Source organism: Myotis yumanensis, unplaced genomic scaffold (assembly GCF_028538775.1).
Source record: "Myotis yumanensis isolate MYYU_CA2020_CCGP unplaced genomic scaffold, mMyoYum1.0.hap1 SCAF_5, whole genome shotgun sequence".
Taxonomy (NCBI): Eukaryota; Metazoa; Chordata; class Mammalia; order Chiroptera; family Vespertilionidae; genus Myotis; species Myotis yumanensis.
Window position 1 is genome coordinate 24,222,742 of NW_027223756.1, and position 20,164 is coordinate 24,242,905.

The following is a 20,164-nucleotide window of genomic DNA, read 5'->3' on the forward strand; positions in this document are numbered from 1 at the left end:
GGAATGCAGCACAGTATCGACCACAGCTGTGTTTTGATAGAACCGTGATTTCTTTTTTTTTCAAGAAAGTTGCAAATTCTACATAAGCGGGCACCACGCAGCTACCTACTGGTGTCCTTACCATCCTCTGGCTTTCCAAGGAGCCTTCACACCTATGTCCAGATTGTATCCTCCACCAAGTCAAAACACACGTTACTACAAAGGCAAAACCCCGGCAGGAAAGAGGTGCAAAACCGCGTGAAGAACAAAAAAGCACCACGCTGGCGGCCGAGACTCGCGGAGCCCCGCTGGTGCCCTGCTGCCAAGGAACCAGGGACCCAGGACCCGCCACTCACCCCGTCAGCATCTGCCACGCCTGGAAAACGAGGTTCCAGCGGACAATCCGAACATCCCCTTCCAGAGCTCCCAGCCTCACCCTTTAGGGACGGGCTCAGATCTGAGCCCCGCCTGTGGCATCTGTAAAACACAGCATGGCCATGGGGTCTGGAAACACACTCAACCACATAGCAGACGGCCCCTGATGTCAAATACAGGACAAAATCGCCATCCGTGTTTCCTGACTTGCTGGGCCCTTTGTAACAAACAGCACAATCCATCCTCCTCCATCATCTTCCCTCCAAGTGGCCTTAAGAGCTACCGACCCAACAGCAGAAAAGGGGTGGGGACCCGAGGGGTGCTGTCCTGCAGGAGGGGCCTTGCAGACCCACCGCACACTTACCTTAGCGATGGACTGTCTCGCACCTGCAGCCCGAAACCACACCCCAAGGCACCGGACGCCGAATAGCAGGGAGACGCCACTCAGGAAGGCGCCGCAGCAAGATATTCCACCAACACAAGGTAGGGCCGCCCGATGAAGAGCACAGAGAGGCAGCCTCGGCGAAGCCAGGCCGTCAGAGAAGGAAACCGCAACAAACTGCAACCGTGTAGCGCGGCCTTTTGTCAGCTTGGGATGGGAGTGAGGGAGGCAACGCGACTGCACATTTGAGGGCGCACTGACTGCGCTGCCGCCAAGGACCGGAGCACGTGCCCAACACGCCGATGGCCCGCAGCTGGTCCACGAGGCCCCGCCGACCGCTCCGCCCCTCTCCCAGCTCCACCTGCAAGGTTCAGAGGTCAACTCCAGAGACCTGGGGTGAGCCATGCTGAGGTCTCTGATGAGCAGCAGCTGTTTTCTGGCGCGTTGAATACAGCAGTGGTTCTCAACCTTGGCTGCACATTAGAATCACCTGGGCATCTTTTTAAAATCCTGATTTCTGGGCCTCACCCTCCGGAAATTCTGTTTCTTTGTTACTAATGTTGTGGCCCCACCCCATAACAAAGAAACAGAATTTCCGGAGGATGAGGCCCAGAAATCAGGATTTTAAAAAGATGCCCAGGTGATTCTGATGTGCAGCCAAGGTTGAGAACCGCTGGAATACAGGGATCCTGAAAGGGCTGCGGTGGAGAGGAGCAGGTGGGCGCATGGCGAGGTCTCAGCTCCCACTTCATCCCCCAAGGAAGCCTTTGCCTGAGGCTTCCCCACCAGCTCTCGGTTTGCTCCAGGGGCCCCTCTGCCAGGCACCCGCAGCCAGGACTGGGGGAGCACTGTCCTTGAACCTTCTCGTTGGTCATCTCTCCAACGGGATTGTAGGTCCGCAAGGGAATGGACGCTGTGCCACGCTGGGTTCCCAGGGCCGGCGCCGTGCGTGGGGCTCGCAGAGGGAGGGGCTGCAGCTTTGTGTTCCGTGCAAAAGGTCTCGACATATGAGCACTGAACTGAAATACAGCCATTTCACCGGCAGTGCTTACAGTGAGTAGCCCACACCTTCCTCAGCGGGCAGGATGGCAGCCTGCTGACCGATGCCAACTCTGGGTCAGACCCACCGGGCCTCTCCCAACCCTGTCACCTACTGGCTGTGTGACCTTCAGAGCCGGGGCTAGTTGTTTCACCTCTCTGCCTCCACGTCCTCGTCTTTAGAAGGGGTGGTAACAGCACCCTCTCCAGTTGCCTGAAAATTCAATGCGTGGAACTCTTGGCAGGAGGTGGGCACTTAGAACTCAATGGGTATAGGAGTGTTATTACAGGCAGACCTCTTTTATTATGCTCCACAGATGTTACTTTTTAAAATGCTTTTATTGATGTAAGAGAAAGAAGGAAAGGCAGAGAAACATCGATCAGCTGCCTCCTGCACGCGGCCTGCTGGGGATTAAGCCCACAGCCCAGGCACAAGCCCTGACTGGGAATCGAACTGAGCCACACAGACCAGGGCAGATGTTGCATGTTTTACAAATTGAAATCATGACCATCCACCAGCAAAAAAGACGAAGGCTTGCTTTACTGCGATCCTTCATTGCAGTGGCCTGGACCCGAGCCCCATCTATCTCCGAGGTTTGCCTGTATCATTCACCTTTGCCTGGAACTGAGCTATAGGTTTTAAGTTTTGCCCAGGCCTGGTAAGAGGATCACATTCAGCGCTGCTTTTATCAGAAGCCACTTAAAAACTTGGCCTCCCATTTGCTTGGTCTGGGTTCTTTTGAAGATTAAGCTGGCGGAAGTCCCTTGCAACTTAAATTTATTTTTTAAATATCTGATCTGTGGTTCCGATTTCCCCTTTTTATTCATACTTTTGAGTTTGCAGGGGTACCCCTTGGCATCCCCACTATGGGTGGTGTCCCCGTCAGGAACAACAGCCTGGGACCCAGCAGAGGCGTGTGTGTGTGTGTGTGTGTGTGTGTGTGTAGGGGGGAGCTGGGGGGCGGGGCAGGGGGGCGGCCCTATTGCTAGGGCACTGAAACCAGGCACCAGAGGCAGCAAATTTTGAGTCTCAGCATTCTGACTCCTTCCTGCCTGCCTAGTACTGCCCTTTGGCTTGGTCCTTCTAAGCCACAATCTCTCCCTGGTTCCATTTATTTTTTCAATCACAGTCTCAGAACGCCCCTCTGCTGAAGGCTGCTCAGCATGCTAAGAGCAAAGATCTGCTCTAACCTGCACCAGATCCGCTGGGCCAAGCTCTCCGGGTGATTCTGGCGCGCGCTTTCGTGCTTTGGTTTCAAGGACCTGGTAGTTTGGATGTCGTGTTTACTGAATAACAGACCGCAGTCAGGATTTTAGAAACAGCTGGTTGAAAATAATTGCCTTGGCTGGCTCTAGTGACCCCCCAGGAACCCACCCCACTTGCATGTATGTTCTCCTCATTTATCATTTATGGGTATATGGGGTTTTCTCCACTGAGCGACACTTTGATATTAGACTTGCCAATGAGCAGCCACCATGCGCCCTGCTGCTTGCCATTCAGCCCAGCCAACGTACATTCCATGCAGCTTAGCCAACCTTCTCCCACCTTCTGCTCTCAGAAAACAAGCAAGGGGAGGGTCCAGAGGTGTCGTTGGACAGTGCCGACGGCATATTTATTTCCTACGCAGAAGAGCCAAGGCAAAAAGACAGAGAAGCTAACTTCTGCAAGGAGGCGCTGGATGGGAAAGGCAATGCCTGCGGCGGCCTTTGCAGACTCCAACTCCAGCACCATGAACGTGTCCTTTGCTCACCTCCACTTTGCCGGAGGGTACCTGCCCTCTGACTCCAAGGACTGGAGGACCATCGTCCCGGCTCTCCTGGTGGCCGTCTGCCTGGTGGGCCTCGTGGGGAACCTGTGTGTGCTTGGCATCCTCCTTCACAGAGCTTGCAAGGGAAAGCCATCCCTGATCCACTCCCTGATCCTGAACCTCAGCCTGGCGGATCTCTCTCTCCTGCTGTTTTCTGTGCCTGTCCGAGCTACCGCGTACGCCAGAGGTGTTTGGGACCTGGGCTGGTTTGTCTGCAAATCCTCTGACTGGTTCACCCACACGTGCATGGCAGCCAAGAGCCTGACAATCGTCGCCATGGCCAAAGTCTGCTTCCTGTATGCAAGGGACCCAGCCAAGCAAGTCAGTATCCACAGCTGCACCATCTGGTCAGTGCTGGCGGCCATCTGGGCGGTGGCTGGCCTGCTGCCCCTGCCAGAATGCTTCTTCAGCACCACCAGGCTGCACGCAGGCGTGGAGATGTGCCTCCTGGATGTGCCCACGGTGGCCGAAGTGTTCATGTCCATCTTTGGTAAGCTCTACCCTCTCCTGGTATTTTGCCTGCCGTTACTCTTTGCCGGCTTTTATTTCTGGAGAGCTTATGGGCAATGTCAGAGACGAGGAACTAAGACCCGGCATCTCAGGAACCAGATGCGCTCAAAGCGGCTGACGGTGATGTTGCTCAGCATGGCCATCACCTCGGCTGTCCTGTGGCTCCCGGAATGGGCAGCCTGGCTGTGGATGTGGCACCTGAAGGCTGGCGGCCCGGCCCCACCCCAGGGGTTTACAGCCCTGTCTCAAGTCCTGATGTTTTCCATCTCCTCGGCAAATCCTCTCATCTTTCTAGCGATGTCAGGGGAGTTCAAGGAAAGCGTGAAAGGCTTATGGAAATGGATGACCAAAAAGCAACCAGCTGCCGCAGAGTCTCAGGAACCACCAGCTGGGGACTCGGAGGCCCTTCCTGACAACATTCCCTCTCCAGGGTCCCCAGTATCCACACCAGAGAAAGAGGAGACCGGCTCTCCTGCCTCCAGGAGAGAGAGAAGCCAGAAGGCAGAGATGCCCATCCTCCCCGACGTGGAGCAGTTCTGGCACGAGAGGGACACAAACCCTTGTGAGCAAGACAATGACCCTATCCCCTGGGAGCATGAAGATCGAGAGACAGGAGACTGTGGAAAATGATTACGTCTCAAAGCAAAACTAATTTGCGATTCTTGTATGTACTTGTACTGCTGCTGATCCACATGGCTGACTTTACCATATAAAACATAAAATGATTACATTTAGGAATTACAAATATTGCTTCACAGTCTGCATTTTCAAAATGTGCCATTTGGTAAGTAGGACGCCACATTAGGAGCAGTAATTATGTCTCAGAATTAACACCTGGCTGCCCAAAGGATTGTATTGTGCGGTGTTTCTACCACAGGGACCAGAGAGCCCAGCTCTGTGGTCCTGGTTCACAGGGGCTGAGTCACTGGGTTCTCTTGGGGACCGGCCCTGTGCCGGCTGGAGTGCAGCTGGTCTAACGATGAAGCCTTTCCTTTAGTTTCCTCCTGAGCCTGCTGGCCCTCACTTCCCATCACATAACCAAAGCTCAAAATCCACATCGACGGAATGAGATTTGTTCTTTAACATGTTAATGAGTACATTTCGAGTTACCTTCATTTGCTTAAAATAAGTACATTTACTTGATAAAAACGACTGAAGTTGCAGAATAAGGAACATCACCTTATCAAATCATAGCCAAGTTTAAGTAAATTTGAACTTCACCTTACACTAAAACCTGCTTTTGTTGATCTTTGTAATGCCACCTGAGTCCTCAGTTTCTAAGTCTAAGGATTTTAGCAGCTTAGTTATGACATTCTGTATTCTGATATGGAGAACTTTAAAAAACTACCCCTTTCTCTTCCCAATTATCGATTCTTCCCAAATACAGGAGACAGTTACTCTTCTGCAAGTTGAAATCAATCTGTTCCTCCCAATATCTCTTTTCTCTCAAGATAAAACTGTAAGTTATGTCTAGTGATATAGTTAATTACTGAAGGCAGTAATCATATTATAAAAGGGGGATATAGATGAACTTTCTTGTTAAATGGCATTAAATGTACCCATAACAATTGAACTTGAACCCTGCTCAACATTTAAAATGCCTCAGAGTGCCGGGCCAGTGTTGCTCAGTGGTTGAGCATTGACCTATGAACCAGGAGGGCATATACCAGGGTTGCAGGCTTGATCCCCAGTGGAGGGCGTGCAGGAGGCAGATCAATGATTCTCTCTCATCACTGATATTTCTCTCTCTCTCTCTCCTTCTCCCTTCTTCTCTGAAATCAATAAAAAAAATATATTTTTAAATGCCTGTTTTTAAGTTATAAAGATGATCAAGAGTAACAAGAAAAAACACACACAAGGGCAATGTAGAAAAGCAGTAAAATTAAACTTTGTGTTCCCAAACATCCAGTATAACTTGACTGTTCATTTCACAGCAAGTTAAAGCACACCCCAAAAGGCATGATTATGATACATTTCTTCCCCTATGAAATATAATAAGGACATTTATCCATGATTGTTGATTACTCTGTAAAGGACTTGGGTATTTTCACTGAAGGATCCCCTGGGGGGGGGGGGGGGGCGGGGAGGGGGACTGTCTTTAGGGCAAGCAATGAAGAATTTGAAATACAAAAAATACACTGTGGATGGAATTTTTATTTTTTGAAAAATGTTCTGTCTGGATTTTTTTTGGTTTTTGTTTGTACAAATGGTCATGGTTTATTTTAACACAGAAGATAGGGCTTTTTTCTTTTTACTTGGTTCATTACAAATTTTATTCTAAGGCTCACATGATCAAATTACAACTTAACCTAAGTATCCAAAATATTGTTTTTGTGATCAGATAGTTATACACAGGGATTACCTTTAAGATTGTCTGTGATGAACTATTTGAAGATTTTTATGTACATTATATATAGTAAATGTAGGATGTAAGATTCCAGTGTTGAATATTTTAACATACAAAAATAAAAGGCATTGTTTCACTTCAGATAGTTTGGAGAATTACAGTCTTTGTCTTGAATGCTCCTTTCAAAAATCATCATTGGGTTTTAGGGGGAGGTCAGACCTTAACACGGGTCTCTGGGTAAATTGAATCATTAATTTTTAAGGAACTTGCTGATAAGCAGCAAATCCAGTTGGAGATATTGAAACTGTAATTACAACAACCCTTTCATTAAGTACCGAACACAGAGTCCTGACTTGATTCCTTAAAGAACCTGCATAGCTCTAACCGGGTTGGCTCAGTGGATAGAGCGTCAGCCTGCGGACTGGGGGGGGGCGGGGTCCCAGGTTCGATTCTGATCAAGGCCATGTACCTTGGTTGTGGGCACATCCCCAGTAGGGGGTGTGCAGGAGACAGCTGATCGATGTTTCTCTCCCATCGATGTTTCTAACTCTCTATCCCTCTCCCTTCCTCTCTGTAAAAAATCAATAAAATATATTAAAAAATAAAAAAATAAATGTTTATTAAAAAAAAAATCTGTATAGAAGAGTCTGATTTGTGACTTGGCTCAGCACTTAATCCCAAATACTTTACCACAAAAGTAGGAAGTGAGATATCACCAGACCATTTTCTTCACACTCCCTACTGTGAGAAACAGAAGAATGCTCTGTGCAAGTGGAAATGACAAAACACTGCGCAAGTTCCACCTTTGCAGGACAGTCACATTTCTATCCTAGTTGTGTTCCTTTTGTCAAACACTTCCCTTTCACTCCTCACAGAACTTAAAAATCACTAAATTTATAAAAATGAACTTCAAAAAAAGAGAAGGGGAAAAAGAAGAAAAAAGTCCTGTTAATTAGCAATTTTACAGGTTAAGACCTTAGTGAAATAATCCCAGGCCACTACATGCCGAATTCATGCAAGTTTTGTAGCTACGTACTAAGTAGCCCAGATGTGAATGTGTCTGTGTGTGCTGTGCAGTGCACGGAACATATAAATGCAGACCTGTTCGTATGCCCTCTTTCTAGGTTTTGCTACAATCACAGTATGTGTAAGATTAACAGGAAAATAATTATCCTATTGACGTATTTTTCTAGACATTTTATTTATGTGGTACACCGACACTAGGAACCTACGAAGGAATGGAACAGAGGATCTTTTTAAACTGGGCGGTCAAGTTACGCAGAGCAATTGGGAGGCATCCAAGGCAAAGCTCCATGCATGGTGTGCATGATACACTGAAAGGACGCCAAAAGCATTAACTACCAAATCCTTGCATATAAAAGGAAAAAACAAGAACACAAAAAGCAGCTTCTTGCTATAAAGCAGTAAGATATTGCTAAGAGACTGAGCACCAAAATGGTTCTTTACAAATCCCATCTCTTTTATACTGTAAATAATTTATTATATTCAAGCCTTTCAAAACTATGTGATATCCCAAGACTTAAAGTCAACCTTTTTTTGTACCAAATTACATTTGCTGCTGCTTTTAAGAGCAGGTTTTTAAAAAGTTTTTATAAATTATGTAACATAATCATATACAATCCACATATAGAAAAAGGGTTGGTTTATTGTAGTTCAAATACATAAACTGAACATTCAAACATCTTAAAATTAAACTTTAGAAACAAAAGTTTAACATTCAAACAGGAGTACAGTTTACAGGGAACACCCAAAAAAGAATCTGTTGTCTAATCCAGAATATTGATAAAGATCACTTAATGGTGAATGTGTTTAACCAGCAGTTCTATTCTGGCCAACATATTAGTTATGACCGTGGTTCCATACCTGAGAAGAACTTCCTAAATAAATCTTCTCTTAGGCTAAACAAGACTTGGCCTATAATTCAGAGGGGATAATCAAAGCTCATAAGTGAACAAATAAAACTAAAGTGTTCTTTAGAGACAAAGGTAAAAGTATGTCCATTATAATAATCTTAACCTCTGGAAGATAAGAATTCCATTTTCAGTGTTTTTTCTTTTACCCGCTTTGAAAAACAAAATCAAAACAAACCCCAACCTAGATTTTTTGGGAGTCTGTGGTATTTGTATCTTGCAAGTTCAAACCACAAATGCTCTTATGTCTTGCATGTATAACACTGCTAGAAAGTACGTCACCAAAAGTCACTGACTTCCACACCTCATAAAAGGATGATTTTTAGCTTCAAGATTTTAGATTTACTAGAGACAGCCTATATTTGAGTATGTATGTCAGTCATGCCACACAAAGAAAAGCATAAATATTTCCAAAGTGTTCTCTGTTCAGCAACTGTTCACGAATGCTTCTCCTTCTGTTCGTCAGATGGTTTTGCAATAGTTTGACTAATGCACATACATGTAAAAAACCTGAAAATTGGCTCATGCAAGCATTTTGAAGTAATAGATACCCCATGGAAGAGTATGCAGGGTTATTTTGTTGATCGTCGGGTGGGCTCCGACGCTGTGGGAGGGGGCGGAGGGCCCCGGCGGTCCAGGTCATCCACATACGCCACGATCAGTTTCCGCCTCTCCTCTGGCACACAGTCTAGTACTAGATACCGTTTGTCGTTCTGCAAAATTTTTTCTACATCTTTCAGGTGCTGATCAGATTCCTGGATTAGCTTTTTGGATCTGAAATAAGAAAAGAAGTCCAGAATTACTGACTGCTGTTCACAGGCCTTTCAGATATGAGCTGGAAATGTCCATCTAGTTCCTAATTGTGTTTCCACTTTTTAAATTTTTTTTAAGAAAAATTTCACTGCAGTGGTCACCTTTGTAAGTTGCCTCAGCAAAGACTCCAGGGAGTGAAAGGGCCTCAGAAGCTGAATTACCCTCCCACCCCTACTGGTGGTCCCTCCAGACCAGGGCTGAGGGTGGGTGGGTGAATCTTGCCCGTGCTGTACCTGTTCTGTGGATGAACAGAGGACTTCAGTCTGCGGGGCTGCCAATCCCAGCATCTTTCACAAGCTTTCACTTTCACATCTTTCACTAAATTAACTACAAAAATGTAGAAAGAAGTCTTACTTCACATCTAATTTAAAAGCCCAAACTGATGCAAAACATTAAGGATCCTGACCAAAAAATCCAATGACAAAGTACCTAAAAACCACACCCTCAGCACTACCTAGCCTCCCGTGCACACACCCTTCATTAAATGCTTCAAATTTTTCTCTTATAGGAAAAGCTGGAGCATGAACCAACAACGGTTTCCTGCACAGACTACTAACCAATGTCAACTTGTTCCCCTGCTGAGAAATCGCTGGGGTGGGGACGACTGGGCATGCTACAATGAAATCTTGTTTTAAAGCTCCAAGTTTATCATTTAAAATCTTTATTTAAAACTATCCAGCAAACTGCTTTCCTCTGAGGAAAAAAAATGTTTTTACTGAGCTTGGATGATTTCAAGTTTCCGAGTTGGTTCAGTGAAGCAACACTGAGTAGTCTTCAGAGGAGGTGAAGACAACTGACAGTGAAGGATTATTTAAAGTTGGGGCACTCCTAAGGAAGCAGTGAAGCAAAAACAGAAGTCTGTTTAAAAAACTGGATGGGTGGGTAACACAAAATAAGAATTGGCATCTGGGCCCTTTCTTTAAAAAAAAAAAAAAAAAGGTAGAGATGGGTTGGCTGTCTCTGGTCTTTGATAAAAGTTGGATTCTTCTTTATCCTTAGAAGCTAATAATGTCAACATGTGTGTGAATGCAAAGTATGCCTTGGCCATTCGAGTAAGAACTAGCAAAGACAGGAACTGCTGACATGAAACATTCCATGGCACACACCTGTATGTTATAAATTTGGTCTCTTTCAAAAGCGTCCTGAAGTCGGCTTTGGCAGTGATGTATTTGTCTCTGATGTATTCTTCGAACTCTCTTTGTTTTTTCTGAAAAAAGAAAGTAAGATTAGAAAGAAAATAAAAAGTCCACTAATTCCAAAATTAATGTCATTTATAAAACTAGAAATGTGTGTCACATCGTCAACTAGAAAATTCTAAAGAAAAAGGCAGTAAGGTACATTTATTTGTGTTCGTGTAACATTCATTAAAATAGAAAATCTGCAATGTACATTTTCAAGACAAAAAGAAAGCAAGATCGCAGAACCACATAAAATATTAGTGACAGGTAAGACTTGAGGGCTTGCTATCTGCTACATTATGCTGAGGGTTTATGAGGCTATTCCTTTTAATCTTCACAAGAACCTCAAGTGGTAGACAGACACTTTTAAGAAATAAAGAAATGTGTATTTCCTGTAGACTGTATTTATATCTTCCAGTACAAAAACACTAATGTGGTATAATTTATGGATTCACCAACCATAACACTCAGAACTTTAGTTATACTGAGCATTTAGCTTTTCTAGTAATTGTTATGATAGGTATAAACTCTTTGGGTTAAAAAAAAAAAAAAGACTTTATCATCAATTCTAAATAATCAGAAAAGTTAGAAACTGAAACTGGATCTCTCAGCTATCAGTCTACCACTCTAACCCAGCCCCGTATATTTTGTATTTTGTTATCCAAACATCCTGAACACAACTTAACAGGGTTTGAAAAGGAAGAATATTCGATCTGTGGGTTTCTGGACTCTATACTAAAGAAACCAACTAGGAAAGGAGAATGAATGGTGGGAAGAAAAAAACAATAGAAGTCCAAGGTATAAAATGGACTGCAGTAAGCCACACTTTTCTTTCTTTTTTTTTTATGTTTATTTAGTGGAACTCCGAGGTCGTTTTTATTGATTTTTTTATAAGAGAGAGGAAGGAAGAGGGAAAGAGAGATAGAAACATCAATCAGCTGCCTCCTGCATGCCTACAGGGGATTGAGCCCATGATCTGTGCATGTGCTCTGACCAGGAATCGAACCAGTGCCCTCTTGGTTCCTGGGTAGATGCTCAACCGCTGAGCTACATCAGGTGGGCTTATTGATTTTTTTAAAAAACACTTTTCTTGATATAGTTCACTATTTCAGTCCCCAACTGAGTTTGTTCCTAAACAGGAGTTAGAGCACCAGAGCAGGGTTCAGCTCACAAACTTCCCACATCCGCAATTCCTCCATCTGAGTTTCAAAAGCACGTAAGAACTAGAGATCATGCTGTAATGGACTGAAGGGTTCCCTCGGGGGGGAATAAAAAAAAACACCAAAAAGCCACCCAAAACCCTATGGATTTGTTAAATCTCTAAAATCCCCAAACACAGCTTTAACTCCAAGGATTCTTTTAAAAGTTTCCATTGTGCTGTCTTATTAATATATACATGCAAGAAAAAAATGTGAACTTAAAATTCAAATTTCTCATACACTTAAAAAGCTCAGACAAAATCCTCTCTTACCCTGTCACTGGAGGAGAACTTAATGCACCGAGGGTCTTCTTTGATGATTTTTTTTACTTCTTTCCATGTGGATGTTAAGGTAATCTTTGAAAAGACAAGGGAATAAAAACATAAATACGCTCACTTACTACTGAGGGATCAAACTGCAGCCTGTATGGCACATAGCACTCCTCACGGCCCTGCGAGCTCCCACGCATAACTGGATTAGTCAGGGACAGGGAAGCAGCTTTCATGCTACAAGAGTTATTTTCATGGACACATTTCCAAAGTGGCCTAAGACCTGCAACCCTATACCTCCAGGCGCAATACCCTAACTTCTGAGGAAACCATTATCTAGAGAGCAGGCCAACAGGAGCAAAACCTGGACAGGAGAGTGTACACACTGCCAAACAAGGGGGCTATGGCGTCAAATTGAAAATGGGGCAAAAGAAGGAATTTATTAAATCAATTATCAGGAGGGACCAATGATCACACACAGCTAAGGACATTCTGAACAGCCATAGGAGCAGATATGAACTTGAAAACTGCATGAATTCCAGTAATGGATCTAAAGACCATGACACTAAAAATCATGTCCATATTTTACTTTGGGATTAACAAAGATCCGTGCAGATTAGAATAGGAAAATTAACTCTTACTGCGGAAGTTTCATCCAGAAGTTGCCTAAAGTGCTCCCTCTTCTTTTTGGTAAGTGCTTCAATGTGTTCATTAAAAAGCTTCTCTTTCTCTTCTCTCTCCAACAAGGATCCAGATTCCCAGCGGTGATCTTTCCGGAGGGTCCTGCGAGTGTCTGACCAGGACACATCTGAAGAACGAACCTGAAACAGAGATCTGTATCTAACACCAGACCCACCTGTTCATACTTCAAGAAAGGCTCCTTTGTTTAGAAATCATATATTTAAAAAACAGAAGCTGATGGTGACATCACCTTAGTGAAGAAGTCACTGAAAATCTGCTTCTTTAGGCCAGAAAACTTACCTCTCAGACCTCACTTAAGCTGTCAAATGTTGGTTTAGAGGTGGAGAAGGAAGAAGACAAGACATCTCCCACCAACCATGGTCTGTAATCACTTTAATAGTATTTAGGTTTTCTATTTAACATCTTACCAACTTTGACACTTCCAAGAATAAGCAAGAATTAACTTGGTTAAGAAGTCTAGAAAACAGACCACCAGACAGGGCTAGCTGGTTCACCAACCAGCAGAAAGATAGGCTTCACTGCTGGGAATGGCATTAGCAGTTAAGTCACACTGCTGCCAATTGCTAAGAAATTTGGAGGCTGAAAAGACAGAAAGATAAGAAAAAAAAAAATACAAAAAACATTTATTTAACCAACATTTATCAAGCATCTAAATACGTGTCAGGTAAACACTATGCTTGGCACTGGGAATACATAATAAATAAACCCCTTCCTTTAATGGGCTCACTTTTTTTAGGGAAGACAGGCATGGAAGCCAACAACTGCAGTAACATGCAGGGAGTGCTGCAGAGGTCTACGCTGAGCACACTGTAATGAAAGCAGCAGTAAGGTCAGATGTGCCTAGAGGGGCTGGGATCAGCCTCAGAGGAGGTATTTTTGAGTGTGCTCTTGAAGAATGAGGAGGTTTACCACCATGGTGGGAAGTTTGAAAGCACTCTAGGTGGAAGGACTGGAATGAGCAATGGCAGGATTTGGTTAAGTTCAGCAAGGCTAGAGTCTAATTAGGGGGCAAGAAAGGAAACCAAAGCAGGTAAGGTTATATGGGTGGTGGGGGAGAGGCAGTCAAGGAATGAACAGTCTTTTATATTATGCTAAGGAGACTGAACTTGAAATGTAGGCAACTGCTAAAAGGAAGGAAGACGTTGATCTTCTGCAAGCACAGGGAAGAGTCACAAAACCAGATCTGCCTTTTACAAAGATTTCTGTTGTTGTAATAAAGATGAATTGGGGGAAACAGAAAAAGGGAGAGAAATGAGGAAATGACTGACTGTCCAGAGAAGAGAAGGAAATTAAAAACTGATCAGCAGAAGCAAGGGAAGAAATCTGAAGACTCGACAGGAGTGCTCTGAAGAGGCCGTACTGACAGAACAGCAGGAAAGATGGCAACAAAGAAGGGGAAAAAAACAATAGAACTGCAGAGCGGTCTGGGGTATTCTCTGTAGGGAACTCATACTCTACTTATCTTAACAACCCTGGGTAATGCAGAAGTATTTTCAAGAAAGTTCCAGGGTGCCGAAGCCGGTTTGGCTCAGTGGATAGAGCGTTGGCCTGCGGACTGAAGGGTCCCGGGTTCGATTCCGGTCAAGGGCATGTACCTGGCTTGCGGGCACATCCCCGGTGGGGGATGTGCAGGAGGCAGCTGATCGATGTCTCTCTCATCGATGTTTCTAACTCTCTATCTCTCTCCCTTCCTCTCTGTAAAAAATCAATAAAATATATAATTTTAAAAAAAAAATTTTTTTAAAGAAAATTAAAAAAAAAAAAAAAAAAAAAAAAAAGAAAGTTCCAGGGTATCTCCTGGAGTCAGCACCCCCCAAGTCCTACTTCTCATACCATCTATAGAGACAATAACTGGTCATCACAATGATAACTCTAAATCATCAACAAAAAGGGTAAATTAGCCTGGTGATGTGGGCTCAATGGTTGAGCGTCAACGTATGAATTGGGAGGTCATGGTTTGATTCCACATCAGGGCACATGCCTGGGTTTCGAGCTCGATCCCCAGAGGGGGGCGTGTAGGGGCAGCTGATCAATGATTCTCTCTCATCATTGATGTTTCTCTCTCTCCTCCTCCTCTCTCTTCCTCTCTGAAATAAATAAAAATATATTGAAAAAATAATAAAAATAAAGGGTAAAGTATGTCCTGGCCAGGGTGGCTCAATTGGTTGGAGCCTTGTCCCAAGCAGTGGAAGGTCCTGGGTTCGATTCTCAGTCAGGGCACATACTCAAGTTGTGGGTTCCATCCCTGGTCTGGGTATGTACACGAGGCAACCGATCGATGTCTATCTCTTTTTCTCTTTCTCCCTCCTCCTCTAAAACTTAAAAAAAAATTTTTTTTAAGGGGTAAATCATGTTCAGCACACTTGTTTCTTACTATGGCCTATTAAGTGACTTTAAGATGACTTATCAAGACCTATAAAAATAAAGCTTTGACACTAAAAGATTAGGAATTTTCATATAAATAAATGATCTCACTTCTGAAAATGTTAAATAACTAGGGTTTGCCTGTTCCAACAGGGCTAATACCAAGTACTCAATTTTAAAAGTTTATAAATAACTTACCAAATTGTATCCCTCACAGTCAACTTAAAGAATATTAAAACGCTCACTATGAGGTAATGTAATGGATTTCTAACATCCAGTACTTTACAGAGAAAATAGTGAAAGAGCAATAAATACCATGTCAGACAGAAGTGCCTTGAAGTTCTGGATAGCTTCTTCCCGTTTGTGCTGCTCTCTCTCTCGATCGATTTCTTTCGTTTGTTCGGACCGAGCCTTCTGAACCTCTCTCTCTCGTTCCCTAAGGCTAGCTTCAATGCGGGCTTGCCTTTCCAGCTCCTTTTCTTTTTCTGAGTCTAAATTCTGTAAAAGTGAAATTACATTATCCTTTTACCAACTGCATCAAAAGGTTTCCACAAAGTAAGTTTTTCAAATACAAAATTTTAAACCTACCAAGAATACCATCTACCTAAACACTGTACCCCATTTCCAAATCAACTACTAGAGATTCTTGTATTAAGAAAAATGCCACACCCCACACAGCAGCGAATACCATTATAATGCAATTACGGGTTTTATTATTCCACGGTTAAAGGACAAGTGGCCCCATGGTTACCTTGGCTATTTTTTCAATATACTGTTTGAAAAGGTCTTCTCTCATTGATGAACTATCCACTGCTTTGTAACGTGGATCACTTTCTACTTTGTCTTTTACTTTGCTCCATCGAGACTGACTGTCCAGGTGATGATTAGATAATAATTCAAAGAAATCCGATCTAATCTACATTTCAAAACAAGATGAAGGAAAAACAATGAGAAATTCCTCATATCTAAATGCTTACAACTAAAAAAAAGTTCATTTACCTTAAAAATAAGAATAACTTTTTAAATGCACTTACTCAGGATACAATAAGTTTTAGTAAAGGAGAATATCAGAATTACTCTTTCATGAGAAATATAAAAATCAACACACATATACACTGTCATTTCAAATATACCAAAATCAAGATAAATTATGTTCTCTAATAAAACTATTCAAATATAGAGAAAAACTTTTATGTTGTTTATAATATTTGATCTCAGAACTGCTATATTTCATAAGGAATGTGAATTTGAATTTACTTTTAGCAAAAAATCAGCTTATAAACTATAGTAAAATACTTCAACATAAAGCTGGTAGAAATGCTTTATTTTAAAAAGTAGATGAATAAAATTTTTGTTTGTTAAAACTAATAGGGGGATTTAGAAACCGTTGAGCACAAATAGCAAGTCTTATTTATTACAAACCTGAAACTATCAAATATCTAAAAACAAAAAAATAAGTCCAACTTTTATGTTTTTTAAAGAAGAGCAAGGTATTTTTAACCTTATATACAAGAAAATTATAGAATTTCTATGTTGGTCATAATTAATTAATCATTACTAAAAAAAAAAACCTGCATTCAGATTTCCTGTACTTCTTAGCCATTAAACATACATGCCTTCACCGTTACACAGCTCAGAGTATGTATCAACGAAATAACATACTTAACAACTGAAGTACCAAGTTAGTAACATTATATCAAAGGTATTATAGTATCAAAATATGCAATACTTATCTCAAACTGTATTTATATATATGTATATATATATATTTTTTTTAATAGGGAAAGAAAGAGATAAATGAGGCATTTATTTTATGATCCTTTGAGGATCTGTTTTAAAATTAGGCTCATCTAAATCATTTTGTGCTCCTCCCAGGAAAGATATCAAGTTAGCCAAAGTCCTTTCAGCAGAGGATTCTGACCATGTCAAGAACCTCTTCTCCCCATAGAGATTAAGCATTCCCTCCTGACCAAGGGAATGATAAATTAGGAATGGAATCAGAATTTCAAATGTGTGGGCACAAAATAAATGAATCATTCTTTCTGCCTATTCCAACCCTCTCATTTCCTCCTATAACCTCATTTCTCCTATTAAAGGATTAAAAGGGAGGTTTATGTCCTTCCTGGAAAACACTTGTAAGATTATAAGAAACCGTGTCTACATTAGAGAATTTTTAAAAAGACAAGAACTAATCAGCTGTGGATTTCAGCAGTGGCTTTGTTTGGATCATAAACCCAGCATTTACAGACAGTGATAAAGAAACCACTTGATGTAGTAATATGACATAAATTTACTGTTCATCTTGTCTACTTTGTATCTGAGATGATAAACACCAAATTCCTAGATTCATGTCATAACTAGAAGGCGAAATTTATAAAATTCATGCTAAATAAAGACATGCAAGCTGTAGCAAACACGAATCTTTCTAAGCCATAGGAATTTACATGAACTTAAAATCATTTTCAAACAAAGCCTATAAAGACAAAATCATCTAAGTTTTTTAAATGTGTGATATATAGCCAAAGTAAACTTTAAATAAAACTTTATTTCCAAATATGAAAGCGCCTTCCATCTAAGCTGTTAAATTAATAGGGAAAATTGTCTCTTTAGCCTTACGATGTACTGTAATAAAAATATTTAAATTGTTCAGCAGGAAATTTGAAACAGGGAAGAGAGAAAATGCCAATTTCCTAAAAAGAATAACTCCATTATGTATAACTTCAAATGTGTTGTTCCAAAAAGTAAATTATTTGAACCATAATTTTATAAAAATTTGCTACAGTAATAAATTATAATAAAAAATATGAGGGTAGCTACTGTGGTAAACAAAACAGTCTAATAAAAATGAAGAGTTTGGGGCCTTTTTTTAATAAAATGGAAAATTACCAGTGAAGGCTACATGAAAATAACTGTAACCTTTAGCTTAAAAACGCCTACTGAAGGAAAACACAGTATTTCACCAAAAGTCAATGTCCTTCACAGGCTTTTGGCTCAGCAAGTAGTTGCCTTTATATTTTTACCATGCAGCTACTGATTCGATTAGAGAATCCAAAGAACAAAGAACAACAACATATCAGCATGATACTGGTACTAATCTTACTCTTCAATTACACAGTTAAAATGTGATTTTAAAAAACAGTATAAACAATATACTTCATAAGAATCTACAGTGAAAGTCATGAAGAATGTGATAAAACTTCATTAGCCAACCACTTCTCAGAATGTGAATTTAATACTACTATATTTAAACCCTTACTTTAAAGATTTCTGCTTTCATGGCTTAGTGAGTAATTGTTTATGCATTCTTTAAACTGGCTGAGAAAGTTTTACTTTATTTTAAAATTTAGTAATGGTACAGAACCAAGCCCATAATTTAAAGAATTAAAATTTTACAACCAGAAGAAAATAAAGCTAACTATATTAGGGTTATTTAGATGTAATATCTATTTAATTTCTTATTTTAATTGACACATTCTGGGCACAACTGTTATCACTTTATAAGGAAAAAGACTAAAAAAATGTAAAGTACCGGAACTGCGGGAGGCTAAAGTCACCACACAGAGAGATACCAATTCTTTCCTCACTAGAGAATCCCATAATATTTTGCGTATCAGTGACTGACAGCTGTCAGACTGAATTGATTGACAGGTTGCACAGCACAAAACTGTAAAGTCTATCCACTTGTTATAAAACAGAATACATAAAATAGCTACATAAAAAAGTGTTTAGGGTAAAACAAAACAGTTACAAATGCAGAGAGAAAAACATTCAATTTGTATAAAAGCAATCATATAAATCATACAATATCAATCATCTATTTACTTGATTTCCCTTAATCAAATAAATTATAACAAAGTCAAAATTAGAAACAATTCATTAACGTTTCTAACACAACACATAAAATGTTTAAGTAGAATTCAACTTTGCACATTTTCACGGCAAAGCATAATCGCTTTACAAACAAACATTGTTAATACTGAAATAATTCTGGAAAAACATACTTTGGAAGCCAAATAAATCAGGAAATTTCAGATGATTTCTGACAAAAGATATTTCATTTAATACTATTGCTATTTTCAATGACAAAGACTTCTTCCCAACAAGAGTGGTATTACTTCCCTAACAACATTTAATAGAATTTGTAATATTTTAACTTCCTGGAACAAGAGGCAATTCTAAAGGTCAAGAATGATTAGGCTCCAGAGGTTTTTCCTCCATGCACAAAGCATACAGGGACACTAAGGGCAGTGGCTGCTTGTTTTGATGGCTCACACACCACTGGTGCCATCTCCCTACCCGTCGGCCTCCCCAGTGGTGAGCTCCTCTCCACTCCCGACACTGCTATCAAATGACATTTGAAATTCATTAATCTTTTATAGCTGACCTTTAATTCTGATAAGCAATAATTTATATGTAAGACATGTTTACTAAAAGATTAGAAAGTCACTAAAATGCTTTTAGAGAGCAAAAAAGATAAAGAAGGCTCTGAAACTTAAATGTTACCACCTATAAAGAATCTTGGAATCTTAGCAGGCACTTAGCTGGTCAGTGAACAGATAAGCCTAACAACCAGTTCTGGGTTTACCGGGCATCTCAATATTAATAAAATTTAAAGCAACCCTTTGTAGTTTAGTGAAGCTATAAAATTATGGAAAGTGATAGAATATACACATATCAACAATTATAAAAGTCAATTTAAAAGGCTAAACAGTAAATGTGGGTCCTATTACTTGTGCTCATGAATGAAACTAGAAACACACCACCAGCTTAGTTCCTCTCTATTAGCACTCCTATCAATCACACCACTGGAACGAAAACCATCTTACCTTCTCACCTCTGGTCTTCGAATCTTCTTTCTCTTTCTTTCTTGCAGCTGCCACAAATTCATTAAACAAGGCTTCTCGATCTTTCATCTTTTCAATTGCTTTGAATCTTGAATCTTTAGCATGCTTGGCTGCAAATTCACTAAAAGTTGCTCTGTAACAAAATGGCAAGTGTGCTAACTTTGACAGAGCTATTTCTGCTTGTAGAAAGGTATAGCAGAAGATACCATTTTTCCACCAAGAAAGTGTGCCAACGAGACACTGAGTCCCAATATCTGCTTAAACACTGAGCTACAGAATGGAGTAAAAGGGCTAAAGGGGTCCTCAAACTACGGCCCGCGGGCCACATGTAGCCCGCCAAAAACATTTATCCGGCCCGCCGGGTGTTTTTGCCGCCGCTGTGTGCATAGGAATTTGTTCATAGTTTTCTTTTAAACTATAGTCCG

At 41.3% G+C, this 20,164-nt stretch overlaps 2 protein-coding genes and 1 pseudogene across 6 annotated transcripts in view; 1 reads left to right on the plus strand and 2 right to left on the minus strand.

The window, feature by feature from the left end:
• The window catches only part of LOC139010099 (mediator of RNA polymerase II transcription subunit 15 pseudogene), a 28,657-nt pseudogene extending 26,887 nt beyond the window's left edge, over positions 1-1,770 (minus strand).
• A 1,683-nt stretch (positions 1,771-3,453) lies between these two features.
• Positions 3,454-4,722, plus strand: GPR151 (G protein-coupled receptor 151). Its single transcript, XM_070417127.1, has one exon. The coding sequence runs from the start codon at positions 3,454-3,456 to the stop codon at positions 4,720-4,722; it is 1,269 nt and encodes a 422-aa protein (XP_070273228.1).
• A 1,515-nt stretch (positions 4,723-6,237) lies between these two features.
• The window catches only part of TCERG1 (transcription elongation regulator 1), a 65,662-nt gene continuing 51,735 nt past the window's right edge, over positions 6,238-20,164 (minus strand). For 4 of the 5 annotated variants that reach the window (XM_070414675.1, XM_070414674.1, XM_070414673.1 and 1 more), the window contains 7 exons: positions 19,722-19,872; positions 15,647-15,811; positions 15,211-15,393; positions 12,471-12,650; positions 11,833-11,916; positions 10,290-10,390; positions 6,238-9,144 (listed from right to left, as the gene is read on the minus strand). In XM_070414675.1, the coding sequence (XP_070270776.1) occupies positions 8,943-9,144; positions 10,290-10,390; positions 11,833-11,916; positions 12,471-12,650; positions 15,211-15,393; positions 15,647-15,811; positions 19,722-19,872 (1,066 nt within the window). In that variant the 3' untranslated portion in view covers positions 6,238-8,942. Of the gene's footprint in view, positions 9,145-9,416; positions 9,511-10,289; positions 10,391-11,832; positions 11,917-12,470; positions 12,651-15,210; positions 15,394-15,646; positions 15,812-19,721; positions 19,873-20,164 lie in introns of all 5 variants that reach the window. The other variant, XR_011471506.1, reaches the window with a different exon arrangement.